The following is a 17,359-nucleotide window of genomic DNA, read 5'->3' on the forward strand; positions in this document are numbered from 1 at the left end:
ACCGCCACTCTCTCTCAGCACCACTCACACCACCACTCTCTCAACAAATCAACAAAAAGTGTCACCATGTTATTGGATTTACGTTGATGACTTTTTGCAAATCCAATCAGTTTCCCACGTTGATTCAACGCCACCAGATAGATTTTTTTGTTGTTGAAATGACGTGGAAACAACATTGATTCAACCAGTTTTTGCACAGTGGGTAGGGAGTTGTCTTGAGGATTTATTGTTTTTGAAATCTGAGCTACTGCAGTAGAACTCTCTGTCTGCCCTGGAGAAGGTGATGGCAGAGAGAGTGCTTTTCTTGAGATCTGTTTCTCTCAGTCCTGCATTGTAACACAGCAATCGCCATGTTTAGAAGAGCTCTTCCCTTAATGAATACATTTATTAATTAGATCGGTGTTTGATCCATCATCATCAGGGTTCTTTCCCCCTTGATAATGCCCTCTGTAATGGTGCTTTAATGGGATTTTAATTGATTCAGCTCCTCTCTTTGGCTCATGGTGTCCTCACCCACACACGCACGTATGCACGCACACACACAGACACTTTTCTGAGAGGGGCTGGAGGTGAGGAGGAGAGTAGCTGGCACATCACACAGGGCAGCAGTATCCCCTCATGTACTGATTAATGCAAGTGGACCACTTAACATTTACCCCTGATTCCATCTTGCCCATTTATCAGATGAGTCTTGATTTAAAGGGATTTTTTGCACAGGAAAACATTAAAAGGGATCATTTTGGTAATATACAGCGCTTTTGGAAAGGATTCAGACCCCTTGACCTTTTCCACATTTTGTTACGTTACAGCCTTATTCTAAAATGGATAAAATACAATTAATTCTTCATCAATCTACACACAATACGAAACAGGTTTTTAGATTTTTTTGCCAATGCAAATAATCGATAATATTTCAATCGGACCGTAACCTATTCAATAATAGAGAGAAAGAAAATGGAGAGCTACCCCTCTCGCGTGCAGGAACTAATCAAAGGACACCTGACTAGTTTTGAAAAATCTCGCACATTTTTCAAAATAAAAGCCTGAAACGATGTCTAAAGCCTGGTCACAGCCTGAGGAAGCCATTGGAAAAGGAATCTGGTTGATACCCATTTAAATGGAAGAAAGATGGGCAAGGAAACACAGATTTAAAATAAAAAAAATCACTTCCGGGTTAGATTTCCTCAGGTTTTCGCCTGCAGAATCAGTTTTGTTATACTCACAGACAATATTTGGACAGTTTTGGAAACTTTGGAGTGTTTTCTATCCTAATCTGTAAATTATATGCATATTCTACGATCTGGACCTGAGAAATAGTCCGTTTACCTTGGGAACGTTATTAAAAATAAAATAAAATATCTGACCCCTAGCGTCAAGAGGTTAATTAAGTTAAGTATTCGGACCCTTTGCTATGAGACTCGAAATTGAGCTCAGGTGCATCCTGTTTCCATTGATCATCCTTGAGATGTTTCTAAAACTAGATTGGAATCCACTTGTTGTAAATTCAATTGATTGGACGTGATTTGGAAAGGTACACATCTTTCTATATAAGGTTCCACAGTTGACAGTGCATGTCAGAGCAAAAACCAAGACATGAGGTCGAAGGAATAGTCTGTAGAGCTCCAAGACAGGATTGTGTCGAGACACAGGTCTGGGGAAAGGTACCAAAACATTTATGCAGCATTGAAGGTCCCCAAGAACAGAGTAGCCTTCATCATTCTTAAATGGAACACGTTTGGAACCACCAAGACTCTTCATAGAGCTGGCCTCCCGGCCAAACTGAGCAATCGGGGGAGAAGGGCCAGAGTTCCTCTGTGGAGATGGGACAACCATCTCTGCAGCACTATACCAATCAGGCCTTTATGGTAGAGTGGCCAGACGGAAGCCACTCCTCAGTAAAAGGCACATAACAGTCTGCTTGGAGTTTGCCAAAAGGCACCTAAAGACTCTCAGACCATGAGAAACAAGATTCTCTGTTCTGATGAAACCAAGATTCAACTCTTTGGCCTGAATGCCAAGCGTCACGTCTGGAGGAAATCTGGCACCATCACTACTGTGAAGCATGGTGGTGGCAGCATCATGCTGTGGGGATGTTTTTCAGCGGCAGGGACTGGGAGACTGGTCAGGGTCGAGGGAAAGATGAATGGAGCAAAGTACAGAGAGATGTTGATGAAAACCTGCTCCAGAGCGCTCAGGACCTGACTGAGGGGATGGATTCACCTTCCAACAGGACCACGACCTTAAGCACACAGCCAAGACAAAGCAGGAGAGGCTTCGGGACAAGTCTCTGAATGTCCTTGAGTGGCCCAGCCAGAGCCTGGACCAATCGAACATCTCTGGAGACCTGAAAATAGCTATCCAGCGACGTTCCCCATCCAACATGACAGAGCTTGAGAGGATCTGCAGAGAATAATGAGAGAAGCTCCCCAAATACAGGTGTGCCAAGCTTGTAGCGTCCTACCCAAGAAGACTCAAGGCTGTAATCGCTGCCAAAGGTGCATCAACAAAGTACTGAGGAAAGGGTCTGAATACTTATGTAAATGTGATAAATTTGCCAAAAATTCAAAAAAACGTTTGTTGCTTTGTCTTTATAGGGTATTGTGTGTAGATTGATGAGGGGGAAAAAATATTTAATCAATTTTAGAATAAGACTGTAACATATCAAAATGTGTAAAAAGTCAAGGAGTCTGAATACTTTCCGTATGCATTGTAAATAGGCATTAGCCAGCAGATCCGACCAGCTTGCTTACAGCTGCACTAGGGTTCGGACAGGCTTCTTGTGTAGATTAATACACAGTGGTGCCGGCGTGAGATATGGCTCGAAAAACGTACCTCAATCCAGGGATAAGATATGCGTGGTACTTCAAATTGTCCTATTATCCCAACTGTTACACTGAGAAGATTGACCGACTGCTATGTGCCATTCTATGATTGTCTCCATAGTGACCTGTGAATGCGTTGTCTACAGCATTCGGTCACATGACAGCTCGATCAGCTGTTCGATTTCACTTACTTGCATGTCAACTGAGCCAGGATCACAGTCAAACGGATTTCGCTGGTTCGGTCACACATCTGTAGAATATTTTTGTATTTCCCCTGCATGCTTGTGTTCAGTTTGTTCAGTTTCATAAATATGTCTGTTACATAGGCAAGGAGACACATTTTCTTTTCATTACACAGAAAGTCAACAAAGTCTGCTTTTTACATCCATTGTGAATAACAGCAGTTCCTCTCTCAATTCGAAAAATCGTTCCACATAGTTTTGCGAACAGGCGTGTGCGATGTAGTTTACAATCGAAGTTACCTGCTGCATATCTCAGAGTTCTGCATTCAGCTCTTTTGCCGTCAGTTGTTCCCGGTGTATCCATTATAGCTCAGTGGGTTTATCATACAGTGCGTCCATATGGCAGAGTGAGACACATAACTACAGTGCAGAGGCCTCCCCGCTGTCCCGCCTAGATGGAGCCCCATCTGTGCAAAAGCCCACCATTCGATCCCATGGAATCAGTTTTTTGTCAATATAGCTACGCAGCACACTGAACATTTAATGTTCGGGAATCATGAGACATTCCTCATGAATAGCATCCTCTGACATGTAGCGAACATGTGGGCATCTCGGCCCTCACAGCTAAGGTTCACTTGAAGATCATAAGGTGGGGAGTTGTTTGACTCATTCAGTCAGAGTTACCTCTTGATTGCTAGCAATAGCATCTTAAGCAATAGCAATTCTTAGTTTCACAGTGATATCTGACAAGGTATTGATGTGAGTTTCTGTGCCTCTGCCTCACCACACATTGATTTCACCATATCAAATGCGGCCAGTAACAAGTCTCTGCAATATTGTGTGGTTTTATAGCGTAGCGGGCTTAGCCCTTCACCGTGGGAATGATTCAAGTGCAACGGTCAAGTGCGGCCTTTTGCAACGATCTAAGGGCGACCTCTGGTTGAATTTTAGACATTAATCATTTTCGTGTAGATTTTTAAGGTTAACCATTACAATGATTTTGAGAAACAAAGACAATACTATATACAGTACCAGTCAAAAGTTTGAACACACCTACTCATTCCTGGGTTTTTATTTATTTAGACTATTTTCTACATTGTAGAATAATATTGAAGACACATGAAATAACACATATGGAATCAAGCAGTAACCAAAAAAGTGTTAAACAAATCAAAATATATTTTATATTCTTCAAAGTAGCCACCCTTTGCCTTGATGACAGCTTTGCACACTCCTGGCATTCTCTCAACCAGCTTCACGAGGTAGTCACCTGGAATGCATTTCAATGAACAGGTGTGCCTTATTAAAAGTTATTTTGTAGAATTTATTTCCTTCTTAAAACTTCTTCTGGCTGCAAGCCCGACGCCGGTACACTTATGACAACAGCCAGCTCAAGTGCAGGGCGCGAAATTCAAAATATATTTTTTAGAAATATTTAACTTTCACACATTAACAAGTCCAATACAGCATTTGAAAGATAAACATCTTGTGAATCCAGCCAACATGTCCGATTTTTAAAATGTTTTACAGCGAAAACACCAGTATATTTATGTTAGCTCACCACCAAATACAAAAAAGGACAGACATTTTTCACAGCACAGGTAGCATGCACAAAACCAACATAACTAACCAAGATCCAACTAAACTAACCAAGAAACAACTTCATCAGATGACAGTCCTATAACATGTTACACAATAAATCTATGTTTTGTTCGAAAAATGTGCATATTTGAGGTATAAATCAGTTTTACATTGCTGCTACCATCACAGCTACCGTCAGAAATAGCACCGAAGCAGCCAGAGTAATTACAGACACCAACGTCAAATACCTAAATACTCATCATAAAACATTTCTGAAAAATACATGGTGTACAGCAAATGAAAGACAGGCATCTTGTGATTCCAGCCAATATTTCCGATTTATTAAGTGTTTTACAGCGAAAACACAATATAGCATTATATATAGCTTACCACAATAGCCAGAAACACAAGCCATTTCCCAGCAGCAAAAGTTAGCGATCGTAACAAACCAGCAAAAGATATATAATTTTTGACTAACCTTGATAAGCTTCGTCAGATGACAGTCCTATAACATCAGGTTATACATACACTTATGTTTTGTTCGAAAATGTGCATATTTAGAGCTGAAATCAGTGGTTATACATTGTGTTAACGTAGCATCTTTTTCCCACAACGTCCGGATATTTATCTGACACTCACATATTCTGACCAAATAACTATTTATAAACATGACTAAAAAATACATGTTGTATAGGAAATGATAAATACACTAGTTCTTAATGCAATCGCAGTGTTAGAATTCTAAAAATAACTTCATTACGACATAAGGCTTACGTTATGGCGAGATAGTGCCCAAAACCTGGGCGCAAAACTAATAGTACACAGTTCGACAGATATATGAAATAGCATCATAAAATGGGTCCTACTTTTGATGAGCTTCCATCAGAATGTTGTACAAGGGGTCCTTTGTCCAGAACAATCGTTGTTTCGATTTAGAACGTCCTCTTCTCCAGTCAATTAGCACAGAAAGCTAGCAAAGTGGCGCGAAGCTCTCCTTCCTGAACATACGCAGACAAAGCAACACGCCTAACGTCCCGAAAAAAATTCAATAATCTAATAAAACTATATTGAAAAAACATACTTTACGATGATATTGTCACATGTATCAAATAAAATCAAAGCCGGAGATAGTAGTCGCCTATAACGACAGCTTTCCAGAAGGCAATTCCAGGTCCATCCTTGCACTTTCCAGAAAACAGGAAATGGGTGACACGTCATTCCAAGAGGATTTATTCCACCTCAGACCAAGATAATCACTCTATTTCTTCTCTCACTGCCTCTTGACATCTAGTGGAAGGTGTATGACGTGCATGTATACTAATACGTATCATGCCCATTTATAGGCAGGCCCTAGAACAGAGCATCGTTTTCAGACTTTCCACTTCCTGGTCAGGAAGTTTGCTGCCAAATGAGTTCTGTTTTACTCACAGATATAATTCAAACGGTTTTAGAAACTAGAGAATGTTTTCTATCCAATAGTAATAATAATATGCATATTGTACGAGCAAGAATTGAGTATGAGGCCGTTTGAAATGGGCACCTTTTATCAGAGCTACTCAATACTGCCCCTGCAGCCCAAACAGGTTAATGCTGTGGTATCCCAGGAGGTCTACCCCGGGGGATGGTAGTAGAGGGGAGGTACGTGAGACGACGTTGGCTCCCTCTGCTGGGGATACGGGAGCTGGGCACCCCGACACGGACAGATATCAGTGGAGGTAATTAGAGGAAAGTGCCAACCAGCCGTGGAGGCTAAATAAAAGGAGCACGATGGCACACCGCGAGGGCGATGAGGGAGAGACGGACACCAGTTAAGAGAGAGAAGAAAGACCAAGCAAAACCAAAGTGATTTCTTTGATATATTTATTTTCCGTCTTAGTAAAGTTATTTTGTGGACTAAAGCCTCCCTGTCTTTGTGTCAATCTCTGTACGCTCAACCCAACACCCCACGGTTTACCACAATGCGTTTGAGCCAATCAGTTGTGTTGTGACAAGGTAGGGTTGGTATACAGAAGATAGCCCTATCGCAAAAACCATCAAGCGCTATGATGAAACTGGCTCTCATGAGGACCGACACAGGAAAGGAAGACCCAGAGTTAGCTCTGCTGCAGAGAAAAGTTCATTAGAGATACCAGCCTCAGAAATTTCAGCCCAAATAAATGCTTCACAGAGTTAACTTCTTATGGCTGCAGGAGCAGTATTGAGTAGCTTGGATGAAAGGTGCCCAGAGTAAACGGCCTGCTCCTCAGTCCCAGTTACTAATATATGCATATTGTTATTAGTATTGGATAGAAAACACTCTGAAGTTTCTAAAACTGTTTGAATTATGTCTCTGAGTATAACAGAACTCATATGGCAGGCAAAAACCTGAGAAAAAATCCAAACAGGAAGGGGAAATTCTGAGGCTGGTCGATGTTAAAGTAACAGACACATCTCAACATCAACTTTTCAGAGGAGACTGCGTGAATGACAGGCTGACTACGACGCGAGCGTTGCAAAATAAATGTTGAAATCTATATTATTCAATTATTGCACCCACACTGCTCATGCGCGCCAATGAGGGTCTGCGTTGCCAAGGGCTAAAATAGAAGTCAGTTCTATTTGTGACGCAGATCGCACTGCAAGTCCTGCTTCTCCCATCTCCTCATTGGTTTATAGAAGCAGGTACCCACGTGCCATCTCCTCATTGGTTATATCCACGTGGGTGACTGAAAGACGAACGAGGTCAGTGACAGTAATGCACCTAATTTATGAAAGTTGCCAATCATAATATAAAGTCAAGAGAAGAAAAAGCCTGGAAGGAAGAGAGATGACTAGCAACGACTCGGTTGACCGTTTTATGTGTGGATTAATTGGCGGAGTAGAGGACCTTGTGCATTTCAGGTAAAATAACAACCCAATGTTTATATCCCAGGACAAATTAGCTAGCAACAGCAAGCTAGCTAAATAGGACAAATTAGCTAGCAAGTGCAAGCTAACTAGCTAAATTGCCATACATGTTTAATGCTTTTCGACCTGTCCTCAAATTAATGTAATTGGTTCAGAGTTTGTTTTGATATTTCAACCTGCGTTTGGTGTGAGGGGACAAAATACATTTATGCACGGTGGCGCACGATGGCGCACGCGCGCAGCTGGTTTGGGTTCCGTGTCAGGCCTCCATGGTCGATTTGCTGCAAATAAACCACTGCTAAAGGACACCAATAATAAGAAGAGACTTGCTTGGGCCAAGAAACACGAGCAATGGACATTAGACCGGTGGAAATCTGTCCTTTGGTCTGATGTGTCCAAAGTTGAGATTTTTGGTTCCAACCGCTGTGTTTTTGTGAGACGCAGAGTAGGTGAACAGATGATCTCCGCATATGTGGTTCCCACCGTGAAGCATGGAGGTGTGATGGTGTGGGGGTGCTTTGCTGGTGACACTGTCTGTGATTTATTTAGAATTCAAGGCACACAACACTTTTGGGCTTCCGAGTGGCACAGCGGCCTAAGGCACTGCATCTCAGTGCTTGAGGCATCACTACAGACACCCTGGTTAGATTCCAGGCTGTATCACAACCGCCGTGATTGGGAGTCCCATAGGGTGGTGCACAATTGGCACTGCGACGTCCGGGTTTGGCCGGTGTAGGCCATTTGTAAATAATAATTTGTTCTTAACTGACTTGCCTGGTTAAGTAAAGGTTAAATAAAAAAATTAAAAAAATAATAATAAATAACCAGTATGGCTACCACAGCATTCTGCAGCGATACTCCATCCCATCTGGTTTGCGCTTAGTGGGACTATAATTCGTTTTTCAATGGGACAATGGCCCAAAACACACCTCCAGGCTGTGTAAGGGCTATTTGACCAAGAAGGAGAGTGATGGAGTGCTGCATCAGATGACCTGGCCTCCACAATCACCTGCCCTCAACCCAATTGAGATGGTTTGGGATGAGTCGGACTGCATAGTAAAGGGAAAGCAGCCAACAAGTGCCCAACATATGTGGGAACTCCTTCAAGACTGTTGGAAAAGCATTCCAGGTGAAGCTGGTTGAGAGAATGCCAAGAGTGTGCAAAGCTGTCATCAAAGCAAAGGGTGGCTACTTTGAAGAATTTAAAATGTTAAATATATTTTGATGTGTTTAACACTTTATTGGTTACTACATGATTCCATATGTGTTATTTCATAGTTTTGATGTCTTCACTATTATTCTACAATGTAGAAAATAGTCTAAATAAATAAAAACCCTTAAATGAGTAGGTGTGTCCAAACTTTTGACTGGTACTGTATATATTATTTATTTTACCAGGTTTTTGGAAATTCTCCCGCGACCCCATTTTCATATCGGAATCTAGATGAGAGTGTTTCTCTGTCTCTATCCCCATGCAGATGGGTCCTCTGATCAACACTGCTACTGACACCCTGCTCACCAACCTCAATTGTCATGCTGAGTCTGGAGAGAGCTTTGACATTCACAGGTACTGCAACTACAGTATATCGAGGTTCATTATACTGTAACTGAAGGACTTCTCAGTCATTCGGCTATACAATAGTTATCCTGTAATTTTCCTAACAAAAAGATGACAAATTCAAATGTCTACAGACAGCCTCAGATCTGCTATTCTAGTGGTAAATTCTCAGGTGGATGCTGTATTATCATTGTATAAAAGCTCTCTATGTATGGTATTCAGTACATACATACCATATTGTGTTGACTGGGTTTGTTCTCTCTGTCCTCAGGTGTTTTGGCTGTTTCACCATGGACGTGATAGCCAGCGTTGCATTTGGCACTCAGGTGGACTCTCAGAAGGACCCAGATGACCCGTTCGTCCACCACGCCCAGAAGTTCTTCTCTTTCTCCTTCTTCACACCCATCATGTTCGTCTTCAGTGAGTACGGTGGAGCCATGCCCTGAGGCCAACTAACTCATCAGCAATTTAAAGTCTTCCTAATTTGTCGAATTGTCCAATTCAAATACTGCTGCATTCCATAGTTGATGCCATAAATGGAGTGACAAAGACTATATTTTGTCTTCAGTTGCTTTTCCATTCCTGATTCCTCTGGCCCGGGTTCTCCCCAACAAGAGGAGGGATGAGATGAACAACTTCTTCATCACCTGCATTCAGAAGATCATCAGACAGAGAGATGAGCAGCCAGTTGAAGAGGTATTACTATAGCAGCCTACCTATCCTTTGTAAAGATGGGAAAATATATGAAATAATAAAGGACTTGTAATGTCTCCTGTCCTCCTCTTCTCTGATCTTGATTTACCTGTGTGTGTGTGTGCGTGTGCGTGTGCGTGTGCGTGTGTGTGTTTCTCTGTATGTAGCGGCGGCGAGACTTCCTACAGCTGATGCTGGACACGCGGAGCAGCAAGGAGTGTGTGTCGCTGGAGCACTTTGACGTGGTCAACCATGCAGATGAGCTGGCCCCCAGACACACTCACACAAACCAGCAAGAAAATGTTGACGTCAGCCATGAGTCACCCAACAGGCGCTCGGTTCAGACCCAGAAGAGGATGATGTCGGATGATGAGATAGTGGGCCAGGCGTTTGTGTTCTTCTTGGCGGGGTATGAGACCAGTAGCAACACCCTAGCCTTCACCTGCTACCTCCTGGCTCTTCACCCAGAGTGTCAGAGCAAACTGCAGGCTGAGGTGGATGACTTCTTCACCAGATATGTGAGTATGGGCCTCTGGCTTCCCTGTATGCACCTTATGTTCACAATCACCTATAATTGACCTCATTGTTTGTGACAGTATGTTTGCCATGATGGTCTATTGATACTAATAGGATCCAAACCAGATTATGTAAATGGTCCACACTGTCCGCTCCACCTGATGGTGAGACTGTACAGAGTTGAGGTCAATTCCATTTCAATTCAGTCAATTCAGGAAGTAAAATGAAATTCCAATTCCAGTTTTCTGAATGTCACTTTACTTCCTGAATTGACAATTGAAATGAAATTGACCCCAATCTGGTATTGTGGGCTTCAGCAGCACAGCATAACATACAGTCATTTTGCAGGGATTTATGACCAAGAGACCCAGTCCTATATCAACTCCACCTCAGCTGTAATAAGTCCATCTCTGCATCTGTACCAGTCTGCCACTCTGCAGGCCAGCAGAGGTGATGAGTGTGAAAGACAGACAGTGATGGGCCCTGGCTGGAACAAAAATAAATGAGAGAGACTGGGGGGATGGGCAGAGAGGGAGGGGTGGGTTGACATTTTTAAAAATGAGGATTTTCAATCTGTTTCTCTGGGGTCACAGCGACCTGCAGTTTGATGTGTGCTGCCACTATATTGCGAAATAAAGAACCCAGACAGCACCCAAGCTTTCACTGCATTCACTAAGGATAAAAACTGCTCTTTGTCTTGCATCCAGATGAAGACTTGATTGCAGCGCAAACACACACACACAGGCACGCACGCACGCACGCACGCACGCACGCACGCACGCACGCACGCACGCACGCACGCACGCACGCACGCACGCACGCACGCACACACACACACACACACACACACACACACACACACACACACACACACACACACACACACACACACACACACACACACACACACACACTGTTGTCACAGCCACGATCAACTCTGCAGCATAACACTGGTCTAATAGTGGAGAGAAACAGTTTGACAGGGGAGTGGAGGATCTAACAAGGCCATGGGTATGTCCAAAATGGCACCCTATTCCCTAGGGTCCATAGGGCTGTGGTCAAAGTAGTGCACAATATATGGAATAGGGTGCCATTTCGGACACAGCAATGGCCTTGTTAGATCCTCCACTCTCCCGTCTCTCTTCCTGCATCCTAATACCCTGACCAAGGCCAGAGCAGTGGAGAACAGAGAAGAGTGGAGCAGACAGCAGACCAGAAGACAGGATCAAACGCACAGACTGGAGAGTCTGGAGTCAGACACTATTTCATTCTTTCATGTCCTCTTCCCCCGTTCTACGTCGTGCCGATACGCCGCTCTCTGCTCTCCAATTCTCAATCCTTCAACTCACAGGGGAGGAAGTGTCTACAAAGAGAGCTCTTAGTGTAAACTAACTAACTCTGCCTGTTTGCCTTCTGGTGTTTTATTTCCTGATCAAAATGCATCAGTGCTCACTTCCTCACTGTTTTATGTCCCTTTTTTTTTATCTTGGTGTTATTTATTTTCTCATTGCACATTTTCTGCAGTGGACTTTTATCCTTTTGGACTCTGACTTGCCTCTCTGAAATAGAGCACTGAATTGTAGTCTACTGAGTAGCCTTCAAAGCACCGCAACAAGATCTAGTATTTACTGTTACATAGCCTACTGTAATGAAGGAGCTGAGATGAAGAGTACTGTCTGCTGATGGGACTGGATATCATTTGTCTTAAGGGTAGTTTTACTGAAAGGCTTCACCACTGAGAATTACAGTCTATTAACGACACTGTTGTCAACAACACTGTTGTCAACAACAGCAGCATTTTGAAAGTCCTCTGCTACTATAAGATTGATTGCTCTGGACTCTGCACTCTGGACTCACCTACATCAAAATGTTACACTCTCCTGAACCTTTTTAAGGCGTCTGGATCAGAAGCAGGTTTTCACAACATCGTACGAGAAATGTTACAATAACGTAGAGCTGAAGAACTCATGTTATGGCAGGGTTAATACACATCTCTACGGAGGGCTAGTGAGCTGTATGTAGCTAGCTGGTGAAGGAAATGGGGGTTTTCAACAGTCGGGTGAATAAATGTTAGTTTGACTTTGGGAACTTGATCAGATACACAGTAATACCTGTGGACATAAACTCTTTTATAGGCTAGCTTGATCTACATTTGACCAGACATTTGGCAGCTGACTATAGTGTGAAGGCCAGTTTTTCTCTCTCTCACTTCTCCTGCCGTGCTCATCACAGCTAACTCAACCCACTGCCTTTCAGTACAGTGAAAGAGACTGACTGTGTGGTGTTTTTACCTGCTACCACAAGGTTGTCCGCTCCTGAAAGCATTTTGAATGATAGTGTCAGGTACATACAGTTGAAGTCGGAAATTTACATACACTTAGGTTGGAGTCATTAAAACTCGTTTTTCAACCACTCCACAAATGTCTTGTTAACAAATTATAGTTTTGGCAAGTCGGTTAGGACATCTACTTTGTGCATGACACAAGTCATTTTTACAACAATTGTTTACAGACAGATTATTTCACTTATAATTCACAATTCCAGTGGGTCAGAAGTTTACATATACTTACATTTACATTTACATTTAAGTCATTTAGCAGACGCTCTTATCCAGAGCGACATACAAGTTGGTGCATTCACCTTATGATGTCCAGTGGAACAACCACTTTACAATAGTGCATCTAACTCTAAGGGGGGGGGGGGGGTTAGAAGGATTACTTTATCCTATCCTAGGTATTCCTCAAAGAGGTGGGGTTTCAGGTGTCTCCGGAAGGTGGTGATTGACTCCGCTGACCTGGCGTCGTGAGGGAGTTTGTTCCACCATTGGGGTGCCAGAGCAGCGAACAGTTTTGACTGGGCTGAGCGGGAGCTGTACTTCCTCAGAGGTAGGGAGGCGAGCAGACCAGAGGTGGATGAACGCAGTGCCCTTGTTTGGGTGTAGGGCCTGATCAGAGCCTGAAGGTACGGAGGTGCCGTTCCCCTTACAGCTCCGTAGGCAAGCACCATGGTCTTGTAGCGGATGCGAGCTTCAACTGGAAGCCAGTGGAGAGAGCGGAGGAGCGGGGTGACGTGAGAGAACTTGGGAAGGTTGAACACCAGACGGGCTGCGGCGTTCTGGATGAGTTGTAGGGGTTTAATCGCACAGGCAGGGAGCCCAGCCAACAGCGAGTTGCAGTAATCCAGACGGGAGATGACAAGTGCCTGGATTAGGACCTGCGCCGCTTCCTGTGTGAGGCAGGGTCGTACTCTGCGAATGTTGTAGAGCATGAACCTACAGGAACGGGTCACCGCCTTGATGTTGGTTGAGAACGACAGGGTGTTGTCCAGGATCACGCCAAGGTTCTTAGCGCTCTGGGAGGAGGGCACAATGGAGTTGTCAACCGTGATGGCAAGATCATGGAACGGGCAGTCCTTCCCCGGGAGGAAGAGCAGCTCCGTCTTGCCGAGGTTCAGCTTGAGGTGGTGATCCGTCATCCACACTGATATGTCTGCCAGACATGCAGAGATGCGATTCGCCACCTGGTTATCGGAAGGGGGAAAGGAGAAGATTAATTGTGTGTCGTCTGCATAGCAATGATAGGAGAGACCATGTGAGGATATGACAGAGCCAAGTGACTTGGTGTATAGTGAGAATAGGAGAGGGCCTAGAACAGAGCCCTGGGGGACACCAGTGGTGAGAGCACGTGGTGCGGAGACAGATTCTCGCCACGCCACCTGGTAGGAGCGACCTGTCAGGTAGGACGCAATCCAAGCGTGGGCCGCGCCGGAGATGCCCAACTCGGAGAGGGTGGAGAGGAGGATCTAATGGTTCACAGTATCAAAGGCAGCCGATAGGTCTAGAAGGATGAGAGCAGAGGAGAGAGACTTACTTAAATTGACTGTGCCTTTAAACAGCTTGGAAAATTCCAGAAAATTATGTAATGGATTTAGAAGCTTCTGATAGGCTAATTGACATCATTTGAGTCAATTGGAGGTGTACCTGTGGATGTATTTCAAGGCCTACCTTCAAACCCAGTGCCTCTTTGCTTGACATCATCGTAAAATCAAAAGATATCAGCCAAGACCTCAGAAAATAATTGTAGACCTCCACAAGTCTGGTTCATCCTTTGGAGCAATTTCCAAATGCCTGAAGGTACCACGTTCATCTGTACAAACAATAGTACGCAAGTATAAACACCATGGGACCACGCAGCCATCATACCGCTCAGGAAGGAGACGCGTTCTGTCTCCTAGAGATGAAGGTAGTTTGGTGCGAAAAGTGCAAATCAATCCCAGAACAACAGCAAAGGACCTTGTTAAGATGCTGGAGGAAACAACAATAACCTGAAAGGCCGCTCAGCAAGGAAGAAGCCACTGCTCCAAAACTGCCATAAAAAAGCCAGACTCCTGTTTGCAACTGCACATGGGGACAAAGATCGTACTTTTGGAGACATGTCCTCTGGTCTGATGAAACAAAAATAGAACTGTTTGGCCATAATGACCATCGTTATGTTTGGAGGAAAAAGGGGGAGGTTTGCAAGCCGAAGAACACCATCCCAACCGTGAAACATGGGGGTGGCAGCATCATGTTGTGGGGGTGCTTTACTGGAGGAGGGACTGGTGCACTTCACAAAATAGATGGCATCAAGAGGACGGTTAATGATGTGGATATATTGAAGCAACATCTCAAGACATCAGTCAGGAAGCTAAATCTTGGTCGCAAATGAGTCTTCCAAATGGACAATGACCCCAAGCATACTTCCAAAGTTGTGGCAAAATGGCTTAAGGACAACAAAGTCAAGCTATTGGAGTGGCCATCACAAAGCCCTGACCTCAATCCGATGGAAAATTTGTGGGCAGAACTGAAAAAGCTTGTGCGAGCAAGGAGGCCTACAAACCTGACTCAGTTACACCAGCTCTGTCAGGAGGAATGGGCAACAATTCACCCAACTTATTGTGGGAAGCTTGTGTAAGGCTACCCAAAATGTTTGACCCAAGTTGAACAATTTAAAGGCAATGCTACCAAATACTAATTGAGTGTATGTAAAAGCTGAAATAAATCATGCTCTCTACTGTTATTCTGACATTTCAAATAAAATGGTGTTCCTAACTGGCCTAAAACAGGGAATTTTTACTTGGATTAAATGTCAGGAATTGTGAAAAACTGAGTTTAAATGTATTTGGCTAAGGTGTATGTAAACTTCCGACTTCAACTGTATACTGTTACAATGCATGGTATTGAAAACAGAACCGCACACATTGAAAGATCCACACACTCTTTAATTATTTCAAATAATCTGCAGCTTATCCTGGTCTTTACAAAATCGTAGACATGTTCCATCGATTATAATTGTTTTTTGGTAATTCATTCTAATTGTCATTTTCATTCACAAGCATGTTCTGTGGATTCAGTTGTTAGCCATAACTCATCTCACGTGTGTTCCGGTTGTGTCTTTAGGAGCTGGCAGAAGGCGGGCTAAGCTAGCCGAGCCTCCAGCAGAGACACTTCGGTGACTCAATCATCTCATCTCGCTCTCTTCCTGAGAAGAGCCATGTTGTTTCTTCTGACTCTGAGCCAAACTTGCAAATGTGTCACTAGCTGCACGTATTTCTCTCTCCTTCTCTTTCTTTTTCCCTCTCCTTTCTCTCTCTCTCTCTCTCTCTCTCTCTCCCTCTCTCTCTACTGTTGTGTTACCACATTCAGGGGCTCCCTTCATTCATTTGCCATTCTTATCTCCCTAAATAACAGAATAAGTTGAAGCAAAGCAAGGCCCCTAATGACATGCAGAAGGTGTTAAGACTCAAGATGGAAAAGGAGGAGAGACCAACACATCTTAAATGACATGTTTCAGCCTGGGCTGCCCCTGCTTTGCTGCGTTGCTCCCCTCCCCTCCGCACTGTCTGTCTGTCTGTTGGCAAAGGTCTTCAGGGAGGGAGAGAGAGAGGGGGAGGGAGGGAAGAGAGAGAATGAAAGAGAAAATGAAAGAATAGAGAGTGAGAGAGAGGAAGAAAGGGAGTGAGAGTGTAAAGATAGAGGAAGAGTGTGGGGGTACAGGGTTCAGTGTTACTATAGGTACAATAGGGAGCTTGTCATCTATAGTTTAAAGGAAAATTCCACCCAAAATCTGTTGGTAATTTTTAAATTAGTTCATTTTTGATATAGTTCCAAAATGTTTTGCATGTCAGCATTCAAGATATATAACGAAAAATACATAAATATTTTGTATTTTGAAGTTGCTGATTGCTGAGTTGCAAAACATTTTGGGTGTACTATATATCAACAATGGACTAATGACACAAATACCAAAATGTTGTTTTGGGGTGCAGTTTTCCTTTTAAGTTACAGATAAAAGGTGATGAGTTATTCAGGGCGCCTCTCCTTTTTGTTCCCTGTGACTTTTTTGGTTGGTGCTGGCGTCTATGGGTGTTGCAGAGGTAAGGCCTGTTTGCTATGAAGCACTTAGAGCTGCTGTAATCCTATAGCACGATGCCAGGCCTGGCAGGAAGAGGTGTCTTTGAGATTCTTCTGAGCCTCTGCCCAAAGTGCAGGTCAAAGGTCAAAACATCACTCATGCTGTCTGAACTAATTTCGCACAAACTCTATTGTGTACAGATGCAGGATTTTAAGGGGAGTGGTACATTTGGGCAAATCAAGTCTAACATTTTGAAGTGGAAATTACACTGAACAAAAATATAAACGCAACATGTAAAGTGTTGGTCCCAAGTTTCATGAGCTGAAATAAAAAATCCCAGAAATGTTTAAATGTGCAGTTTTGTCACACAACACAATGCCACAGATGTCTAAAGTTTTGAGAGATTGTGCAATTGGCATGCATGGTCATGGTCGCAAATGTAAGTGTAAGGAATTTAAACTAAGTAGCCTATGAATGGTTCGAATTTTTGCTTCGAATCCACCAAAGCTGTTGCCAGAGAATTGAATGTTCATTTCTCTACCATAAGCCGCTTCCAACGTAATTTTAGAGAATTTGTCAGTACGTCCAAATGGCCTTACAACCGCAGACCATGTGTAACCACGCCAGCCTAAGACATCCACATCTGTCTTTTTCACCTGCGGCATAATCTGAAGGGGATGAATTTATTTCAATTGACTGATTTCCTTATATAAACTGTAACTCAGTAAA

General features: G+C 43.4%; 1 protein-coding gene across 4 annotated transcripts in view; it reads left to right on the forward strand.

The window, feature by feature from the left end:
• LOC139583968 (thromboxane-A synthase-like) overlaps nt 1-17,359 on the forward strand; it is a 183,148-nt gene that overhangs the window by 132,413 nt on the left and 33,376 nt on the right. For all 4 annotated transcript variants that reach the window (XM_071415447.1, XM_071415446.1, XM_071415448.1 and 1 more), the window contains 4 exons: nt 8,950-9,038; nt 9,301-9,449; nt 9,598-9,725; nt 9,890-10,240. In XM_071415447.1, the coding sequence (XP_071271548.1) occupies nt 8,950-9,038; nt 9,301-9,449; nt 9,598-9,725; nt 9,890-10,240 (717 nt within the window). The remainder of the gene's footprint in view (nt 1-8,949; nt 9,039-9,300; nt 9,450-9,597; nt 9,726-9,889; nt 10,241-17,359) is intronic.

This window comes from Salvelinus alpinus, chromosome 9 (genome assembly GCF_045679555.1).
Source record: "Salvelinus alpinus chromosome 9, SLU_Salpinus.1, whole genome shotgun sequence".
Lineage (NCBI taxonomy): Eukaryota > Metazoa > Chordata > Actinopteri > Salmoniformes > Salmonidae > Salvelinus > Salvelinus alpinus.